This window comes from Sardina pilchardus, chromosome 1 (assembly GCF_963854185.1).
Source record: "Sardina pilchardus chromosome 1, fSarPil1.1, whole genome shotgun sequence".
NCBI classification, from domain to species: domain Eukaryota; kingdom Metazoa; phylum Chordata; class Actinopteri; order Clupeiformes; family Clupeidae; genus Sardina; species Sardina pilchardus.
Window position 1 is genome coordinate 47,827,311 of NC_084994.1, and position 21,683 is coordinate 47,848,993.

General features: G+C 42.1%; 2 protein-coding genes and 1 long non-coding RNA gene across 5 annotated transcripts; all 3 read right to left on the reverse strand.

The window, feature by feature from the left end:
* On the reverse strand, positions 1-6,183 carry LOC134079904 (uncharacterized). 2 transcript variants are annotated; one of them, XR_009939136.1, is made up of 4 exons: positions 6,092-6,183; positions 4,791-5,278; positions 3,833-3,940; positions 1-168 (listed from the first exon to the last, which is right to left on the reverse strand). It is a non-coding gene; the product is annotated as an uncharacterized LOC134079904 (long non-coding RNA). The 2 variants fall into 2 exon arrangements; XR_009939137.1 differs by having other exon boundaries at positions 3,833-3,956.
* Positions 6,184-7,248: 1,065 nt separating this feature from the next.
* Positions 7,249-17,381, reverse strand: LOC134093823 (uncharacterized). Of its 2 annotated transcripts, XM_062547094.1 has the most exons (11): positions 17,184-17,381; positions 15,753-15,911; positions 13,602-13,679; positions 13,013-13,363; positions 12,475-12,756; positions 10,645-10,725; positions 9,914-10,054; positions 9,629-9,772; positions 8,856-8,898; positions 8,686-8,743; positions 7,249-8,553 (listed from the first exon to the last, which is right to left on the reverse strand). In XM_062547094.1, the coding sequence occupies exons 1-11, from the start codon at positions 17,190-17,192 to the stop codon at positions 7,821-7,823; spliced, it is 2,079 nt and encodes a 692-aa protein (XP_062403078.1). In that variant the 5' UTR covers positions 17,193-17,381; the 3' UTR covers positions 7,249-7,820. The 2 variants fall into 2 exon arrangements, with proteins under 2 accessions (XP_062403078.1, XP_062403088.1); XM_062547104.1 differs by lacking the exons at positions 12,475-12,756; positions 13,013-13,363; positions 13,602-13,679; positions 15,753-15,911; positions 17,184-17,381 and adding an exon at positions 11,580-11,821 and having other exon boundaries at positions 7,262-8,553.
* Positions 17,382-17,675: 294 nt separating this feature from the next.
* On the reverse strand, positions 17,676-20,002 carry rps19bp1 (ribosomal protein S19 binding protein 1). The gene is made up of 4 exons (XM_062547117.1): positions 19,826-20,002; positions 18,999-19,169; positions 18,513-18,610; positions 17,676-18,294 (listed from the first exon to the last, which is right to left on the reverse strand). The coding sequence occupies exons 1-4, from the start codon at positions 19,878-19,880 to the stop codon at positions 18,145-18,147; spliced, it is 474 nt and encodes a 157-aa protein (XP_062403101.1). The 5' UTR covers positions 19,881-20,002; the 3' UTR covers positions 17,676-18,144.
* Positions 20,003-21,683: the final 1,681 nt, after the last annotated feature.

Sequence of the window (21,683 nt, forward strand, 5' to 3'; positions counted from 1 at the left end):
TGACATGTTTATTAGTGTGTAAAGCGTTTTACAATGTGTGTTGCATCTTGTAAAGATATTCATTAAGAGAAATCAAGTTTCAGTGTCCATGTCTCGTTGGTGCAAGTCCAAAGGTAGACCACTGTCTAGCACCGTCTCACTGTCCACTGTTCATTGAGGCCTGTCAACCTGTGAAAATAAAACCAACAAACAATCAGTGTTTTTAACTGGCTTTAAAAACTGTGGAAGAAATTTAACCTAAAGGTCTATAACAGAGTCTGAAATAAGGTTTTTGTCTTAGTAGGTTATTAATCTCTGCCCAAAGAGGTCTCATAAGCATCAGGCAATCAGGATACATATTATAGACAAAGTCTGTGCACCCAAGAAACAATCAGTAGTTTCTCACACACGTATTTATACCTTGCATCGTATCATAATACCATTGCGTCACTACACCTTCTGCACACACGACTTGGTCAATACAATGAGTTACATTACAACGAAGGACATTAAGAACATTTCTATCATCATACAACACGTGATTTGCAATCTACACACCAGTTACCGAAACAGAAGAAGTGTCAAATAAAAACAATACAAGGTCAAGTTATCGGCAGGGGTGTAGTGGTAAAAAAAAGAGGCGGGGTAAACTATAAACTCTATGACCAGGGGTGCGTTCCCCGAAAGCATCGTAAGCCTAAGATGATCGTAAAGTCCCTCTTACGAACGTCTTAAGGTTTTCTGACTCTTTGCCGAAACCATCGTAACTTAAGAGCATTGTGAAAACACTCGTAGATCTATGAGTGCTCCAGGGTTCTCGTTACTGACTAAGAGCGTCTTAACGCATATGCCTCAGTGGAGTCACCAGCAGGATATGCAGGGGGATTACAACTCAGAATATAATTATCCAACTTGTGTTACCATTCTTTATTGTATTCACTTGTGATGACAAAAACAGCCTAACAAATTATGAAATGAGACGTTGCCAGAAAAGTTTGTCATTATCTTTGTGCAGGCTATCTTTTATTAGGCCTATGAGATAAAAACAGAGAAAGGAACATGAGGTTTTAGTCTGTGCTGCGTCAAAATCTAAGTCTAGGCTATATGTTACAGTAGCCTATTCAAGCCTACACATTTCCTAATTTTCTTACTCAACCTCTTTCTTCAAACGTCTGCGTGACATCTCGAAACGTTATTGCAGGCAGCACACCGTGCTCTCACAAGTGGGTTAGCTTTAACTTCAGTGGGGCACGATTAAGAGCTAGCCAAAGCCTAATAGGCTATGTTACATCTTCCAACAAACATAAAAATGGTGCAACAATCTAATGTTAAGTAATAACAATGATGTATGCCTGTATGTGGTAGATGCTTACATGCAGAGGTTTTCTATTTTCGTATTGATGTAAACGAATGTATAGATCCGAAGTTCAGACGGTGCCTAGCTGTGACGTGCAGTCACCTGACATCACCACCAAATTAGGGGATATTTCAGAACTTTTAACGTGGACAGCTCCCTTAAGAGCATCTTAAGAGTGGTGCACGCGCGTTCACGCTACGAGCATGTTCGGGAAACAGTCAGAAAAACCAAACGATCGATCTTATGATGAATCGTAGAAAACCCTCATAAGTTTGTCTATCCATCGTTATCGGGAAACGCACCCCTGGACCATGACGCAGTCACTGTAAGGCGAATCACAGCATATCGGTGTATGTGTATCCTGATATTCTTTATAGGTTATCATTTGATTGTACCAAGGGTATCACTGATTTTTCCCTCACAGGTCACGCAATCACTAATCAATGCATATATTGATTTAAGTTCTTTGCTAAATAGACTCAAGGAATAATATGGTTGAAATCTCTCTGTTCCCTCTCACACAGATTAGCCCATCTCTGTTCCTTCATTCTCTGTTGTCTTACTTCTTTCCCTCCTCTTTCCTGATCTCCTCTCTCCATTTCCCTCCACAATATGTCTCCTCTCTCTGCACTCCCTGCATCATTGTCTGCCTCACCTCTGTCTGTAAAATTAAATTAAAATGAAGAAAAGATAGTTTAGCACACTATGTCCTGTCGATTAGCTGGTCACATTATAAGGCTTCAGACAAACTATTAATTAGAAAGAAAAAAAATAGCATGCATTTAATGTTTAGGTATCCAGTCTGAATGCTATAGCCTATCTACACATTCAAGTTAACTGACTTAACCCTATGAGCCCTTAAGCTGTAAGGGCATTTTTCTACCTCTAGTTAGAAACATTTTTTCTGGTGATTGTAAGTGCCATTCACACATTTTTTTTCAGCACAGTCTAGGCTACCCAGATCTGCCACAATATCATGTATAAATACTTGCATTGATTTGATTTAGATTTTTAAATAATACAAATTTGAAAAGGGTACTATACAAATTCTTACATTTTGACGTGCATCTCACCACCGCAAGCTAACAGCTCGACATGACTTGCATGGTTATGTAGGCCTGACTGTCCCGAAAATGGCAATATAAGAACCATGGTGGAGGTATACTTTGGGGCTGAGCAATTTACTGAAATATGTGGTGTGTGCCTTCCAGAAATAAATGTCAATTTTTATTTAGTGCTGAGAAATGACTTTTTGACACTTTTTGCACTTCATATTTGTGACACTAGCTGATCTGACCTGACTTGTTTGCATGGTAGCACACATGTCGTGCACAGATGATGATTCTCTATAATATATTTTACTGCATTGCAATGAACAAAGTAAATGTAAAAAAGTGTTTATTTGTCAAACAAATTTGGATGCAGTATGAGTCTTGAATTGAATACCATACAGGAGTTTTGCTAGGATCTCAAAACCGTATTATGAACGTGACTTGCCATAGAGAAACACATGATAACATTAGATTATGAACATAGGCTATTATGCCACACAAAAACATGGGGTAAGTGGAGCTAAATGAAGTTATTATTTTGCTGTCACTTCGTCTGTTGTATGGCCGAGAAGGTTGTATTTGGTATCTGTGGATAGCTCTAGCTCTCCTCTCTCATTTGACATGCGTGCCATATCTTTCTGATGGCGGTTTCACGAGTAAATCAAACAAGAGTAATGGTAGCCGAAGCTATATGACATTATTATTTGTTTGTCACTTCGTCTGATTTTATAATACGAAATGATCAATGTATTTGATATCAATGGAAAGCTCTGCTTCTCCTCTTTCATTTGATATGCGTGTCTTGTCTGTGCGATAAGGGGTCCGCGAGTAATTCAAGCGAGAGTTCTGGATGCGTGGGTGAACGTAGAGTAATGTAGACTGTAAATATCATATACTTTGACTTAACTTCATGATTTTATTTTATTTTCATACTTGATCGTACAGACAAGTGTCTAGTCTCGTTGGAAAGCCCCGGTTCTGCTCTTTCGTGCAATATAAGTCTCATCTCACTGTGACTAATAATCGCGGAGCAATGTAACAAAGAAGAACGTGTGCGTTTTTTGACGCACTTTGCGTTCGTCGGGCTCATAGGGTACTGTGTTCCTGCCAGTACCATTTTGAGAAGGGCAAGGGGGTGGGGGCTCTCCCAGTCAATAATTTCAAATGGTAGTGAGTCGGAGAAGCCTAAACTAACCCATTTGTTTCTCTAATGACTTTATCATGTCTGGAATTTTAAGCCATGTAACATCATCCACAAGTAGTTAGGTAGACATTGTACTCTAGATTGTAATTACACCTGTCTCTACCGGGTAATGCAGAGTGAAAGCCGTAGGTGTCTTTTTCGTTGAGGCCTGCCGTGAAATAACAACAATCTTGGGAATAGTGTTTAACTTATCAGTGGGAACATGAAAGTAAAACCTGTGTAGTTGAAAAGCCCACTCACCACGTCAAGGTGCAGGCCACGGGTGGGGTGTTAGTAGGACAAGACACCTGTCTCTGCCGGGAGTAATGCGGAGTGACTGACAAGGGTGGTCTTGCTAGAAAAAAAAATCTGTGGAAGACAAACTCTGAAGATATTAGTTAGTATACGAAGAGTTCTTTTCCAAAACGCTATATCCACCATTTTAATAAATTTTTACAAATCATTTTTTTTAATTTTTTTTTCAAGTAATTTCAGTGAAACTGTATTGGATTATGTTTAGTGGATTTATCTTTACTAAATCAAAACAAAACATCTGCATTTTTATTGAAATTAAGTGAAATACACAATTAAATAACATGACTTTTTAATATTTTCAAAAATGGATTTATAGCGTTTTGGAAAAGAGCTCTTCATACGTACAGCATGGTGACACACACCCATTTTGTTTTTGGCCCACCACCACCCCCCCTTTTCGGGGGACAACTACATTCTTAATAAAGCAATGAACTATGAAAGAGAGACAGGAGAGAGCACGCTGTCATTCATGCATTGAATGTGCGCTGTGCTGTATTATTGCTTACTGTGTAGCACAAGTGGCCTAAATTGAGTTATTTTTTATGGGATAGAATGTAGCCTAGTTGCATGCCTGTGTGCGTATCAGACCATCTCTCCTGCTCAATCAAAATGTATGCGCATGGATATAGTTCTGCATTAAGTTGATTAGTCTACAGTACGTGTTCATTAGCTATTCTAGCAGGGGGAGGTGGTGGATTTAAAAGTAGCCTAGACTATTTGGCACAGGTTATTGCGCTGTCGCTGGTCGTCAAAATCATGCAGAATTGCTACGTTTTCTAACCGATGAAATAAATCACCGTTTGCAAAAAAACATTGACGTGTAAACAGGGCCTTAGTGTACTGCACTGAAGGTAACACAGACACACACACACACTACAGTACAATAAGTCATCGCTTAGCATACCTGAGCGCCAGAGGCTGGTGTGTCTAGAAGGGGACGTTCTGGTGGCTGGGAGAGGGAGAAGGGGTCACGGCTGGTGGAGCATGCCTGCACGAGTCGACCTCCATGGCGGCAGCGAGAAGAGTGGCATCCGATGGACCCTCATCAACAGGTGGACCGACAGTGCCCAGGAGCGGTTGTGCTGCTTGGGCTGCCTTTTCCACATCCCTGGTCAGCACATACCTCTTCAGGTTTGCCCCCTGCTTCTCTCTCTCCCTTGTGGGATACAATGATGGTCACAGCGTATCCCACGTCGTTGCCGAGTAGCCACTGGAATGTCTGACCCCTGCACTGGCCGAGCTGCAGTGGGGTCACCTCCCTTCTTCTAGCCCTCGCCTCAGAGCGCACCAGTTCGGAGTTCTTTACCAGGGCAGTGGCAGAGACCACTACCTTTATGGAGGGGTCAACTCTGACGTTGAGTCCTTCTCAAAGCGGAAAATGGGCTCCATTTTCTAGAAGAGATAAGATTTCAATCACTATCCATCTAATACACATCAACTGTTTAGATCCTACTAATAGCCCATTACTGTACACAATAATACTTATTCATTAACATACATTACACATCAGGTGTCCTGTTTACACATGTAAACCATATTTACACTTCGAATTTTCAACTCCAAACTGTAGCAACTATATCTATGTGGTATAAGGAAGATACCCAAGAAGTCTGATCAAAGACTAAATACATTTTGAGAGATCCCTAGCCCTTGGAAAAGACGTAACTAAAATGTCCATTCACCTCCTTGTATTTAACTTGCAAAAATCACGACAGGTCTGTTTACACGCCTAAAGCATGTTTATACTTCAAATTTCGACTCAACATAGTTGAAACACCATGCATGGGGTCTTAAGAAGTGTACCACGTTGGCTGGTCAGGTTTTTAAAGCATTTCCAGGGATACCATGTCATTACACAGCAGTGGCAAGCTAATTTATTTTCTATGTTTAGGATAATAGCGATTTACGCTAACGCATCTAAAGCACAGTTATACTTTACATTTCGAGTCCACACAATTAGCAGTAGGCTACGACACCTTTGGTCTCAAAAAATAAACCCAATAGTCAGAATAGTAGCTATTTCAAACACGTTTCACCGCGATGAGGTTTGAATGTGACATGCTCACCCTTATTAGACATTCTCTGTGCTCACCTTTACCACGATAACGCTAAACTTGGATGGCTATTTCACTGCTAACTGATTCTTTTCTCAATAAAACTACACTTTCGCTGTAGCACATACTTTTACAACGAATAATGCCTTACCTTGTAATAATAATTGTCCGGTCTCGAGTCAGATAACTCCATCGCGGTTGTCACCTTCGTCTTCGTCGTCGAATGAATCAATGACATTGAACCCCGCATTGAACTTGCCATGTTGTGAAAGGGTCCTCTATAAATATTAAAATATTAAAACTTTAACTTCAGGCATCGCCTGAGCAGCTATGCTTCTAACCCCGCCGAATTCTACTCTCGGCTTTAGACCAATGAGGTGGCGACAAATCATCTATTATGACGCGCCATGCAGATCTGGTAACCCATGCAGATCAGGTACCCACACAGCTTCGCCGGAAATAGAAAACCGTTTCGGTGTCATGGCGACCCCCATTGTTGGTTGCGGAATATCGTGGATAGGCATCACCTTGTATCATTCTATTTTCTATAGATTAGATGTTATATTAAGGGGAGTGGTTATACTTACAAAATCCTGGGTGTTGTGACACTTTTTCACAGTTTTTGCTTTTAGATCAGCAAATAATAACCCAAAATGATTGTATTTATACTGTCATGCATACAGTACAAATAGTTTTTTTCTGTCCTGGACTCGGTCTTGACTCGGACTCGAGTCTTTTGGACTCGGTCTGTCCTGGACTTGAACCTCTTTGGACTCGGTCTTGACTTGGTCTCGACCGGTCCTGGTCTTGGACTTGTCTTGGACTCGACAAAGGTGGTCTTGACTACAGCCCTGGTTCAAGGATACATCATGTTTTCATTAAATAACTTAAATGTTCAAAAAACTAACAAAGGTAAAGGCAAATATTTCTGGTGTAATAGAAAAGATGAGTGTCCACTGTCCAGTAACGTTAACTTGATTTAGCCTACCATGGCATGGCATCGTTGTCACTTTTTCCTTGGTCATGTTTAATTGGCTGGGTGCTTACTATACTCTACCATGACTCGTCTTGGAGTTTGGTAGACTATATCTGTTATATCCAATGAGTGACAACCAGTGCTCAAAATAAAACGTGGTATTCGGATAACGTTAGTGGAATGGATTTAATGTGAACGTAACCTCCAAAGACACAGAGTGGCTATGATGCGCACATTTGCAATGAAAATGTTCTGCCTTTTTAAAGCAGGTGTAGGCTAGCCTACACCAAATCGTGGTTAAATCCATCATTTAGACAACAGAATCAGTCGGATTTCTTTCATAGAAGTCAACCAGGCCTATGTCAAATTCAGGCTGGGGTGAAGCTAACACGGTTTCCACACCGTGTTTATCAACCGTGATGATAATAATATTTGAAATGAACACGGTAATTGTAGGCTATATAGTCAACATTCTTATCATGGTTTGCCGTTTCAACGGTAATCGCTACAAAGTCACCAACTGATAACGAACAGATTGAAGAAAAAGAAGAATGGTTTTGGAGTGACATTTCTTGCGTGTGTGAGAGGTTGATGCTGAAAGCGTGAGTTTCCAGCCAGGAGCGTTAGAGTTGTCAACTATGAAATTTGTATACAGATGCGCGAAAATTGTACTAGCCTATACTTTGATCCACTTGGTGTGGATTTTTAGGAGCAAAATGCGAATAAAAGGGTTGAATTCAGTACTCGCACCTGTGCTCCCATTTCATATTTTCAATTAGCACTAATATATATTTACTCGCATTTGCGACGAGGTGCTCGCAGCGTACAGCCCTGCTTTGGTGTGAACTGAGCTGTAGTCCGTTCAGCGTTGGGAATCTTTGGTGTGAACTGGGCTTTAGTCCGTTCAGCGTTGCTCGTGGGCCTCCACCTGCTCCACCGCGGCGCGTATCCTGTTCCTCACCAGCATCAGCGCGTCCACGCCGATCTTCATCTGCTTGGCCAGCTCGCGCATCTTCCGGGCCAGCTTGGTCTCCGAGTCCTTCTTCAGCTTCTGCTCCTCCTGGAAGTAAATGTCCATGCTCGCCGCGAACCCCTGCAGCACCCTGGTGGGCGAGGACGTGGGCTGCGTCTCGGCCAGGTTCTTGCCCAAGATCTGCGCCACCCTCATCATCTTCGCCACCTCGTCGTCCACGTCCTGCGCGACGGCGGCGTCCTCGAACTTGCGCAGGCGCTCGGTGCCGGCGTTGATGAACTGCAGGCAGCCCTCCACGTCCTCCATCTGGGCCTTGTGCTCCTGCAGGATCTCCTCCACCTTCCGGCGCTCCTGGCCGCTGTACCACTTGTCGGTGATGGTGGACGAGCCGCCCTTGGCGCCGCTGACCGCCACCCCGACGCCGATGGCCGTGGCGGTCAGGGACAGGCCCAGGGTGAAGGGGGCCAGGACGATGCCCGTGGCGGCGGCCACGCTGCCCCCGGCGATGCCCGCCACCTTGGCCTTCTTCTTGGTCTCGTCCAGCTTGTCGGCCAGGCCGTAGAGCTGCGTGATGTGGCTGTTGAAGATCTGACCGCGGTGGAACAAGAGGCACTCGAAGAGATTCAGAGCCAGTCGGACCCGCTGCGCTTCCGAGAGAAGGGTTCTAAATCACAGATACATATAAACCAGTGAGCTTGGTTTCTTTGTTGTTTACAGGGTCACAGGCATTTTTGTCTGTCAAAAAATTTCGAAATGGCAGCTTTAAAGTGCTACAAAAAATCAGCTGTGAACATACTGTTTGTTCTGCTCTTCCACTTGCTGGTCTATGTCTGATTTATACATTTTCTCCCAGCCTGAAAGACACAAATGAACACAGCATTGAGGTATGGCTAATTAACCACACTAATATGCATTCCACCAAGGAACCATTAAGGAACCACTCTTAAGGAACCACTCGTAACTTACATTTGGCAGTGCACCACCACTCCATCAGCATGTCCAGCTCATTCTGAGAAAGAAACAAACACAAGCATACAGCAGAGTTCAAATGGAAGCATCAAACCACAAGGGCTATTTAAGATGCCCTGAAAATAATTAAGACCACAGTCAAATCATTGACACATAATCAATGTACTGTAATGCATTCTCACGATCTCTTAACTTTGATGAATTTATAAATAAATAGTTATAATGTAAACATCTCAGCAAAATCAAACCAGATGAGCTATTTGAGATGTCCTGAAAATAAGTTAGATCATACCTATTCAGTGTAATGTCATCTCTTAACGTGATTAATTTATTTATTCTCTATGGAGATGAGTTTCCCCAACCATTACAGGCTGATATAAGTGGAGTCTTTGGAGGCTCTGAGCACCTGCTGCTGCCTTCAGGCAGGTGGAGCCAGAGAGCTGCTGTTGCTGTATGAGTTGAGGAGGGACTATTGGTGTAACGTTACCTTTGAGTTGAGGAGGGACTATTGGTGTAATGTTACCTTTGAGTTGAGGAGGGACTATTGGTGTAACGTTATCTTTGAGTTGAGGAGGGACTATTGGTGTAACGTTATCTTTGAGTTGAGGAGGGACTATTGGTGTAACGTTATCTTTGAGTTGAAGGGGGACTATTGCTGTAACACTACCTTTGGGTTGAGGGGGGACTATTGCTGTAACACTACCTTTGAGTTGAGGGGGGACTGTTGCTGTAACATACCTTTAGAGGAGGGACTGTTGCTGTGACGTTACCTTTTTGCTGAGGAGGGACTGCTGAGGGCTCCTCGCTGTGGGCAGTCGGCTCGGGAGAGACAGCTGTGGGTACAGGCCGGTTTTGGGTGCATGGTGGTCACCAGCGCTACTCTGGCCACTCTGCAGTCTCTGCAATGCTCTGGCCTGCGGTCAGAGAGGAGAAGTACCGTAAGAGACGAGGGCTCAGGACCAGGATGAGACTCAGACAGGGTCGTCTCAGGGCCGTTGCCTTGTGTATCATCAGCTTCAGAGTTGATGTCGTGTGAGGAGACGAGACTTGCCTACCTTGTACCAGTCAGGGGCAGGGGAGGAGCCGAGGGAGAGGGAGTGGCCATGGGAAGGGGCGTAGCCAGGGGAAGGGGAGTAGCGAACGGAGGAACTGCTTGGCGGTGGAGGACGGGAGGGCTTGTGTTTGCCTCTGAAGATCTAGCGAGGTGGGAGGAAGTTGGGTTATAAAGTGGTGTAACGGCACTTATGTTGTAGAACTGCCATATGCAATGCTATTTATTCTATATATTGTATGATGTACTGGTACCAAATAATTTATAACATGTAAATGTTGTATGTCCTGTATACTATACATATATGAAGAGCTCTTTTCCAAAATGCTATAAATCCATTTAAAAACATTAATAAGTCATGTTATTCAATTGTGTATTTAAGGTAATATCAATAAAAGTGCAGCTGTGGTGTTTTGATTGAGTAAAGATAAATCAAATAACAATAACCCAATTAAAGTTCCAATGAAAATTGGATATATCAGCACTAAGCCCCGAACAGGTTACACTAAATATAGAACAGCTGCTAAGGGCCGTTGTTAGGCACATTATGAAAGCAGAACGCCTAAAAAAAACCCTTAGCAGACTGGATCTTGGATGAGTACGTATGGATGTACTGTATGTATATAGACACACACACACACACACACACACACACACACACACACACACACACACACACACACACACACTATATTATATCTTATTAATGATGGTGCTTGCAATACCGTATCTTACCGGTAGGTTGAGCTCATCTGGGTCAATATAATGAGGCTCTTCCAAGACATCAACATACAAAGGATCCCCTGGCTCTTCTTCCTGGACATATCAAGACAAACACAGAGAGGCAATCGTTTTTAAAACGGAACTACATTATTTACAAACAAAATAAGAAACCAATCCTTTAAGTCCTCCATGGAGCCCTGTCTGGTGAGCCCCTTACTGCTGTGATACTCTTCTGGTGGCAGGGCAGGACTTACAACCATAGATTTTATTAAATAATAAACAAAATGATAGATAGATAGATAGATAGATAGATAGATAGATAGATACTTTATTGATCCCCAAAGGGAAATTCAAGAACAAAATGAGCTACAATGGAAACAGATAAGAAAGTAAATTGTATTATACAGATGTCAATTCTATGGTTGTCCTTTGACTTGTTGGATTTAGCTCATTGTAATGGTGCTTATCAATTTGTCCCATCTTCTTCACTCACAGTCTGAGCGACTGAGTAAACACAAGTCCTTAGAGATCAAAGTTCAAAATAGCTTCATTTTCCCCCTGACACAATTGTCTCGCTTGGAACACGTACAAACACAATACAGAAACGAAAACAATTCTCTATCTATCTTCAATTGTCTATTCTGTGAAATTGTTTTCATGCTGCAAGTAAGATTGGATTTTTATGATATGATATGTGATATGTGTAAGCCAAATCTTTAAAACAGACAGTTACATGGAATACTATCCTACTATTGTAGTACATATTATACTATATTACTAGTATGTATTCTAGTTACTAATCAGCACTGTTTCACATTAAATATCAGATACGAGAGCAAAAAAACTAAAACTAGCCTTTCCGCTACCACCAAGTGCCACACTTGACTAGGTGTCACAGGTGGGTCCTTTCTCACATGTTTTAAATGAAAAGCAAAATAATGCCATACCAGAGGATTTAAGACGTAAGGTGCACTCTGGTATTCTTTGCCATACTCTTCTGCTGTTTCCATGTGTGTTTCCATCTGTGGCTTAATGCACTGGGAGTGCCTCTTCCCGCGGCTGCTTTCTAGGCTAGACTGGCGATTTATGGCAGTTGCATGTTCTCATTTACAACAACCAAGTTCTCAGATAAGCCTTGGTTGAGAGGCACAGCGCAATAATTCCAGGCTTCACCATGTGTCTGCGCATGTGTGTGTGTGTGTGTGTGTGTGTGTGTGTGTGTGTGTGTGTGTGTGTGTGTGTGTGTGTGTGTGTGTGTGTGTGTGTGTGTGTGTGTGTGTGTTAGAAAGAAAGAAGAAGTGTGTGTGTGTGTGTGTGTGTGTGTGTGTGTGTGTGTGTGTGTGTGTGTGGAGCAACACCCTTATGAGTTTATATTTTCCATTATGGTCTCTTTCAGTACTGATTACAGAACAATGCAAGGTGAAGCTGAAGGTGATAAACCCAATAAAGTAAATAAATGACTAATCAAGTGAATAAATAACTGTAGGGTGGAGTGTGGCCATCTGGGCACAGTAGTACACGGTATGGTGCCACCTTTAGGTCTCTAGCTTTGGGATCTTGAAAGAGCCTCTAAACATGTATCTGTTCACCTCTCTAACTACCGGTAATTATTTTCCCTACATAGTCACAGCGCAGTTCATTGCTATTATTATTCTGTTAAATTCTATTTGATTTGAACATAAACTGTTCATTTCAATGTTAATGTATTGAAGTCATTGCAAGTTGTTTTGGATGAAAGCATCTGCTTAACACCATAAACATAATCATAATCATAATCGTAAACATAAACAGGTTGTATTGGTCATCAGTAAACTCATTGTGTCAAACGGAGCGCTCGGTCACCTGGGAATCACTCTGTGCAGGCTGTGTTGTCTCTGACCGGTCATCAGGCTGTGTTGTCTCTAATGAACCGTCAGACTGTGTTGTCTCTGACATGTCTTCAGGCTGTGTTGTCTCTAACAGACCATCAGGCGGTATAGTCTCTAACGGACCATCAGGTCGTGTTGTCTCTGACCGGTCATCAGGCTGTGTGGTCTGTGACAGGTCATCAGGCTGTGTGGTCTGTGATGGGTCATCAGGCCTGAGCTGTTCTGAGTTTGTTTCCGTCTCTGTCTCCGTCTGCCTCTGGGGAGATGGAACAGATATTCATTTGTTACTTTTCATTTACACACAATGCACACTTAGCTCTGTAAACACTATAACTGAAATTATTATGATTTCATTTGAGTCCTGTATGTTCATTCAAGACCTTCAAAATATGGTGAGAGTTTGAACAGGTTTTTTGTAATCCAGCAAGAAGCTTTTCCTTTTTTAAAGAAAATAATTCATGTGATAATGAATACACTCCTGAAACGAGAGCTTTATAGTAACAGGTTAGTACCATGAGAGGAGGCCTGGTCTCTGTTTCCTTGTATACTGATGCTCCAGGCCTGAGCGGAGGTCTGAGAGGAGGCCTGAGCTTCGCTTCCTTGTACACCGATGCTCCAGGCCTCAAAGACGGCCTTAGAGGAGGCCTGGGCTCTGTGTCCTTCTCCACTGATGCCCCAGGCCCCAAAGAAGGCCTGAGAGGTCTTCTGAGCTTTGCTTCCTTATACACTGATGATCCAGGCCTGAGAGGTGGTCTGGACTCTACTTCCTTGTACGCTGACGTTCCAGTTCCCTCAGAGACCCAACGGCGTAAAGTGGCTCTACTCGGCAGCGGAGGACGGACAGGCTTCGGCCGGCGACTGACCTCCAGAGGAAGAGGTTCACAGAGGAGAGGTCAGTGACTCACATTTAGGAGATACGGTTGGTACACACATCTCTAATTTCACCTATTTCAACAACCAAAACAATGTTTACTGTACAAATAGTTTTGTTATATTTTCATACTTATATTGTATTTGTTGATATGTGTGGATTATACCAGTGTTGGTCATCTGCCTGTGATTATTCAATTTTCAAAGCAAACTGTTGTGAGGTGGTCTTACAGGGGGCGTCAACTCATTTGGGCTGCTGTACAGGGGCTCGTCATCTGGGATCATGGAGAGATTCTCGGCTGGGCCAGGCTGGACAGACAGACAGACAGACAGACAGAGAGAGACACACACACACAGGGTAGGAGAAGTGTGTTAAGAGCGTAACAGTCAGATACGTTTTTAACAACCCTTTGCACTTGTCCTCTGCACTATGAAAGGCAGGGGCGTAGCCAGAGGGGTGGCTCCGGGTGGCAAAGGCCACCCTTGAGATTCAATTGGCCACCCCAGGTGCCACTCCAAAATCCTAGTCTATGATTCGCCATTAACAGTCAAAGGCGAGACCTTTCTTGATGCACTTGCAGTGCACTAGTTTGAGATATCAGGGTTCAGAAATATAAGCAATCTAGCAAACATGCTTGCAGTTATAGGCTACATGGCTTATTGTTTTTAGCATGTGAGCTTACAATAGGCCTGCTTGCACTAACACTCAAATATACAGTATTTACCTATCGAATCTGCCAGTGCCCTTTTGGCATTTACAGTATCTTATCACACACACACAAAACCCAGTATTGCGACTGTGGAATCACGTCATGTAGGCACATTTTTATATCTACCAATTCTACCTACTCAGCCAACACTGAGTATATGTTGTATCATGAATAGTCTATTGCCCTAATGTAATATTGACATTGTGGAAAGTTTACATAGCTTAGGCCAGTGTTTCTTAACTGGTGGGTCGGAACCCAAAAGTGGGTTGTGGTACTGATCTGAGTGATGGGTCACGGAGCTTGTGGCTAAAAAGAAATAAAAAATCGCCAATTTAAAATGCCAGGGTTAGGGATAGGGTTGTCAGTCATTGCCATGGCATGGACATAGACAATGTTTATGTGACAGGTCATGTTAGATATAATTTTAGGGAGCTAATTTACTTTTATAAAAGTATGCATAATTTTAAGATATCATGTTAAACAAGTTGGCTGCAACCCTTAATACTTGAAGTAGAAAATGGATTCACTCAAATTGAGGACAAAATAAGACAGAAACCCCTGTGTGTGGGGTGCACATGAGAGCATAAAACCATCCAAATTAAAATGCCACATGTAAACCACTGGCAAAAAAAAAAAACATTTCTCACTTCCACTTTGTAGCGTGAGAAATGTCAAGTATGGCGTGTGGTGTGAGAATGGGTCAAATAGTGTGACTGTCAACTTAGCTCAAAGTGTGAGAGTGTGGTCTTTGTCTTTCAATTTATGAGTGTGGTGTTTGGTGCATGATTTTGCTCATGCATGTGTGCTAATTTAACAACTTGAGCCTGTTTCTGTTCATCTAGATGCCACCCTTGAATTATCCAATGCCCCACTAGGGCCACCCTTGTTACAACTCTCTAGAATCGCCACTGATGATATCATCAGATTTTGAACATACTGTCATCTTTGGAACAATTACTAAATTGAGAGGTGGTTTGAACAGTTCATTCAAATTCATTTAATTGACATAACAGGCTTCTGAGCTGATATGGAATAGCTCAGGTCAGCTCACTTATGCGCCTCCGAACACATGCAGGTAGAGTCAGAGATTTTACCCACCAGGGTGCCAAAGGGGAACTCAGTTATCACCAAAAACGATTTCAAGTGGCATCTGCGAGCCCATGAACACAGTCAAGCAGGGTTGTCACACATACGGCCCAGGGGCCAGATTAGGCCTGCCAACAGGTGTCATATGGCCCCCACCCCCAGATGTTTTGGGTAGGAAGGGAAAATAAAACAGGGGAAAAAAGATTCACATCCGGTTGTCTTCAACAATGTGTAACAAGGTAATCAACAATATCTCGATGATAAGATATGATACACTGATTAAGCCTAGCACTACAAACCATCCTCAGGAAGGAAGAGGCTGAAACTGACATGGAGTAGAGTAAGAAAGACAGAAAGAGCAGTATATGACAGCAGTACATGTTTGGTACTTGTTTTGGTCTGAAGTGGGTATAGTACAGTACAGGAGTATATCATCATTAAACAACACTTCATATAGCCATGCACAAAAATAATAATGACCATAATAATGGTGGCCACCACAATGTTGCGTCTCAACAAATCTGGCCCACTACCTTATGAGTTTGACACCTTTGCAGTAAAGATTAAAAACACCACAAGAGATCACCTGCGTTTCCTCTGAGTTCTCAGTGTTTTTGTGGAGCTTCTCGTTTGGTTGTGCCTGCTCCAAACCCTCTAGCTGCTCTTGGGTCAGACCCTGGGGTCTGGGTACGGGTGGGGGAGGAGGGGGGTGATTGGGTTTCACTCTACCTTTGCCTTTAAGATTCTGAGAGAGGGAGAGAGAGAGAGAGAGAGAGAGATTGCTGTGTTCACACACATGCTTAAAAGCATTTGCATGTGATCACCTCTTACCACAGATGGGCTTCATCAGTGTAAGGTGGTAAATATTGGACAGTTGAGCGTGACAGGAAATGAGTGGAAGATATAGTTGGGGCGAATTCGCTTATTGTGGGTCTGAATCAAACCTGGATCCAGTGGTGTAGTCTATGTGATATGCAGGACTGCACGGTATACCCACTTAAAAAGCATCACCATCTCACTATACCCATTAAAAACTACTACTACATCACAGTGTATCCACTACAGCTAACTAGACTACACCACTGGTCCATGTGGACAGTTACACCCTAATGTGATCAACTTAAACCATGGTGTGATAGAGGTGCTGCTACTACATGTTTTGTTTTTTTTTTGATGATTTTATTTATCTGACCTACTATGGTTATGGTTACGGTATTTAGCAGACACTTTTGTCCAAAGGGACTTACAAATAACAACAAAACAATAATTACAGTTAACAGTGAACAATTTAAAAGTTGACAATACTACATTAAAGAGAATAGCAATAATAAAACAATGTTAATTCAATCAATAGCTTAATGAAAAATAACTAAATACTTTAATATACCAACCATACCACATACAAAATGCTGAATAAACTATGTGCATGTTGAACAGCTATGCCTTTAGACCCCTCTTGAAAGACCGAAACTAAAATGAACTAATATGCTATTGAAGACATGACAGACTATCATTTTTTATTATTATTATTTTACCTTTATTTAAGCGGGGGAAAAGAACTTATGCTGGATGGAAAAGATATGCTTCCAAAATATACCGATGAGATTTGGAAAGCAAACTGTCACCATGATTTATCAGCCAACAATGTGTGCATGAGTTAGGACACAAAATAAGGAAGTACATAAAGGACTACCACATTGTGTCAGTTGTGAATGGCATTCTAACACGCCCACTCCATTGTGCTTGGTATTTGGCATTGGTATTTTTCCTCACTATCTCCTTCATCTTCATCATCAAGAAAGTTTCATTTAACACACACACACAGACAGCCATAACACTGACCATAGCTTGGCTGTGATCGGAAAATTAAGCCATGTGTCTTATAGAAGAGGATTAACACTTCGAGTTAACTTATCCTGATTGGTCACTGAATATTAGACATTATACCACTACGATCTATAGTGTTAACACTGTATGTAGTCAGATCTACTAGAAGAAACCAAAACAGTGCACTTACAGTTGCCATTTTTCCTGTGCCTCGACCTCAACACTGGGCAGGGTCAGGTCTTTCTTCCCAATTTAATGAATGGTTGTCCAGAGCAGCACTCCTTCATTCCACCAACACACCTTTCAGCTGCTACTCTGAGCAGTCGTGAGGGGAACATCAAATAAAATCCAAGTCTGACACCGCAGAACTCAAACCAGACCTTCTCTTTACAGAGTATGATAGCTTTCTGACAACATGGTCACCATGTCATTAACATGCAGCCAGCGCTCAAACCTGTCTATCCAGACAGGCGTCGGCCTTTATTGGTTGGGTTAACAACAAAGAATTGAAATAACAAAAAGCAGCAACTGTAAATGACTTTCCATTGGGACCTATTTCGTCTCATTCTCACGCAGCTAGACACCCATAGCATGACCCCGTCCCAGTTGAGACATGTGGTATGAAGCAGTCACTCACATTCCTTATTGTAAATCAAATAATAATAAATAAAGACATAGCAAATAAGGAGTCAATGTGGCATTTTTAATTCCATTACTATAATAGAAATACAGCCATGTGGGGAAAACATGTTTGAGATACAGAAGAGTAGACAGCCATGAGAGAAATGAAAAAAAAAAACCTTTAAAAAAGCTTCAACAGGATACATAATGATCAGCGAACTCATACTAGTGCATGGCGTGCTTTAGCCAATATCTGTGCCACTGGTGAATTCACTGCTTGTTTCCACAGTGTTTCTATGGCAACATCATCTTCCAGTCGGTCCTTAGTCCATCAGTGACTGGAAAATAACATTCCCATTTTCAGGAAAGCCACCAACTCAACAAATATCGCCATTATTCTTTGAGTAGTATGGCTCCACGACTTGACAGCCCCATTCCTGTCAATACACAATTCCCAGGTCTGAGCAGTCCTCTGAGACACACACACGCACGCATCACATCGGAAGTTCATGAGCTTCCAGAGCCTCTTCTCAGTTTCCACCCTCCACAATTTTGCCAAAGTATTCCTTCTGGAATTGCTGGAATTCCTCCTCTGAGAAGATTGATTTCTCTTGTTTTGGTTTGACAACTGGCCGGTCTGGCCAATGCCTTGACTGTCGACCAGAATTCTGATTGACGATCTGGAAAAGAGCAACTTATTGATCACTCACAATCACCATCCCCAGCAACAGCCCATCATCTGCAGACTTTAGTTGTTTTTCTCATCAACACACTACATCTTACATATTTGAATCTGATCTACTCTTTTACAATTTACAATGTTCATCTATTGCAGAGTTATATTTTCTGAAATGTTTTCACATAGCTGACATCTCATTTTGTTTCATGCTTGTTATACCTTCTGGGTTGCGCTCTGTTTTGTTGAACAGCTTGATCCAAGAAAGTACTGCAGGTTGGCGCTAAGGTGGCTTTTTGCCTGTTTCTTCCTGTACTCATCTGAAAGGAAAACCAACACACACACACACACACACACACACACACACAACACACACAACACACACAACACACACAACACACACAACACACACACACACCCATACACACACAGGATTAGCAGTATGCCACACTCATTGATAGACATGAACCAAATGACCATAAGTTCAGTGTAGCCTACTTCATCAAGCTCATTTTTCATAAATCGCTGAAACCTTCCCAGACATCAGAGCAGACCATGAGAGAATCCAGGATTCTGCTTCCATCAAAATCTACAGTCTATCTGGTTTTTTTTGTTAAGAACTAATATCAGGAAAGGTTGCTGTTATTAAGAAAATAAAAAAAACCTTGCTGTGTCATATACATGACATGCTTGTTACGTTAGACGTACCGATGGCAGACTTGACGTGCTTGTCCTTCACGGTGGTCTTGCTCTTGGCTGCCCCATGCTGGCCCTGTAGCCTGCGCAGCTGCTTGCTGACCCCCTGTCTGTTCGAGCTGATCAGGTCCCTCGCAGATGCGCCTGCTTTGCGCTTCTTGTGTTTTGGCCCGCTGTGCACATCTAGATAGATAGATAGATAGATGGATAATTTATTGATCCCTAAGGGGAAATTCCAGGTCCCAGCAGCTTAAAACACCACACACAACATACACTACAATGTAAATAGGAAATCAACAAATCAACGTGACTAAAAAGAACAGTAAAATACTACAGATTAAGATGCACATGAATGTACTGAGGATTGGTTTGTGATCCAGTATGAGGTGTGTGTCAAGGTGGTAGTGTAAATAAGGCCAACAGTGCAAGGCTAAAGTCTAGTGACCAGCAATAAATGGCCAATAAAAAATAGAATATGAGAAGAGAACACCATCCTTCTATGTCTGAAAGATGGGGAGATAAGGCCACTGTGAGCAGTCACAAGAACCGAGACTGACCAGTGCAAAAGGTTGGCAAAAAAGGACATTGAATCCATGCAGAGACCCTCAGAGGCAAGGTTCAGAGCAACAGAGAGCCTGAGAGCAGAGTTGAAAACCCCTTGACTCAACGCTAAACATATCACTAACCTACATCAAGAACTGTTGCAAAATCAGTCCTCAAATCCAATCCTAACGTCTGAGAATCGCTTTGTTCATAATCTAAAAAACTACACAATCGGACATACCTTTTCCAACAAAGTTGCTTAGCCACATACATGATGACCTGCTCATAGAATGTACCTTTTATATCTCCGCTTAGTAGCTCCAGTCCTCTCCGTACCATTGACGCTGACATTGTGTATAACGTTTAAATCCTATTTTACGATTAAACCCAGTTAGATCATGTGTGTCAGATGAAAAAGCGTTAACTATCTGGGTAGATTCATCAGTGTACACACATGTGATACCAACTTCCGCTTTGACATGGTGTTTCAGGGATAAGTTCCTGAAGCTACAAAGTAGCGTCGACAAGGTTCCACCCTTGCTCTTCTAGGAGGTTTCCCAGAACCGTATCTCCAGTAGGGGGCTCTGCGTCATCCGTTGCATTGCTACCATCTTCTGGATTACGCCGTTATTACGTTACTAAATGCCATTAATCCAGTATCTTTAAAACAATTAAAAAGGGCAACATTTCCTCTTCCCTTGACCTATTTGACCAGGCTGTTTCCCTAAAATAAGGTATGCTATTGATTGAGGCAGCCTATGTGGCCAATTCTCATTTTAGGAGTAGGCCTAATGCAGTTCCTTTCTAGTCCACCACCTCTTCTACTATATTTTCTGGAATATTCACTGACCTAGTTAATGAGTATCACTTTCTCCTGTTATGTACTCATGTTCCCTCTACTGTCGTCACTTCACATTGATTTCCTTCCGTATAATACATTACCCTTTGTCTTGGAAAGACAGGAGTCTATTCACAGCTATATTTTTCTCCTTTAACTGTCTTTTTTCCCTACAAACTTAACCTTTTCACTCACTGGAATACTTTTACTGGGGCTCACTGTACACCAGTCGTTTGATTTCTAATCTGCTCTTTGTACTCCCTTACTGTAGGCCTACATGATAGTCACCCAACCACTCTCCCAACATGTCTGAAGTGCTCATACAGTTGAGTGGTTATGGCTCTGACTCTTGGTTCACCAAATAGTTAGCCTGAAGCTGTTTCTGACATTAAACCATCCCCTGTCTCAACCTGCAAAGCACACTGCATGGAGATGAACACACAGCCTCTTAATATCAGCCTTGGCTTGAACTATCCAGTCTAGACAAAACAGAGCAGAAGCTGACCTGTACACCAACCGTCCATATTCCTGTCCTGATCTAGTCAAATACGCACTTATTTTGAAGATGCTATGTCTTCTCTCCATTGCCAAGGTATCTCATAATTTTCATTACTGTTTTTCTTTTTTTTAGATGTTTCAATCATTTTTATTACATGACTGCTCAATTATGGTCCCAAGAGGAACTTAAAACTTTGGCATTCCTCAGACTCTTACCATAATGTAAGAGCATTATATTTTCCCCAATTTTCTTTTTGTTTTGTAAAGAACATGGTCTTTCTCCACAGAAAATCTAAAACCCCACATCCGAGAGAGCTGGTTCTGCTGATTTCAGCATTCCCCAGCCACCTGTTCTGAGCTCAGCTGAATGTGACAGATGATATAAGTGCTGGCTCAAGTGACAGATGAGATGTCTATCCTATTCAATATAAAAATGCATATCCAGTAAACCATGGATTCAGTTAATGTAGGCCTACACAGACTACAATATAAGTATTGTGCCAATGCATTTTGAGTCTGACAGATCTGATACACTTGTATCATGGGTTTGGTTCTTGGCATCTGAACAGGCAATTGAATAGACTTGATGATTATGTGTCATAAAACCAGATATGTTGCAAAATACATCTCGAACATTTACAGTCTGTCTATGGGCAAATAATTGTGGTCAAAGAAAAAGGGAGCGTTGCGATCATAAGGTTCCAATCATATTTGCTTATATCACATGGAACGTATGGGTTGGAATTTATGTCCCAGACACAAACATGGGAACGCCCCTGGACTTCCAACTGAATCTACAGGCGGAGAAGTGGGCGAGG

What these genes read in the sequence shown, in the direction of transcription:
- LOC134093823 (XM_062547094.1), bottom strand. An exon ending in CAGATGAGCTCAACCTACCG is followed by an intron (nt 10,055 to 10,644) that starts GTAAGATACGGT and finishes CCACCTCGCTAG; the next exon opens with ATCTTCAGAGGCAAACACAA. An exon ending in GTGGAAGAGCAGAACAAACA is followed by an intron (nt 8,554 to 8,685) that starts GTATGTTCACAG and finishes TCTGTGATTTAG; the next exon opens with AACCCTTCTCTCGGAAGCGC.
- rps19bp1 (XM_062547117.1), bottom strand. Translation starts at nt 19,880, where the DNA reads ATGTCAGCGTCAATGGTACGGAGAGGACTGGAGCTACTAAGCGGAGAT. An exon ending in ACTAAGCGGAGATATAAAAG is followed by an intron (nt 19,170 to 19,825) that starts GTACATTCTATG and finishes CTATCTATCTAG; the next exon opens with ATGTGCACAGCGGGCCAAAA. An exon ending in GCACGTCAAGTCTGCCATCG is followed by an intron (nt 18,611 to 18,998) that starts GTACGTCTAACG and finishes TTTTCCTTTCAG; the next exon opens with ATGAGTACAGGAAGAAACAG.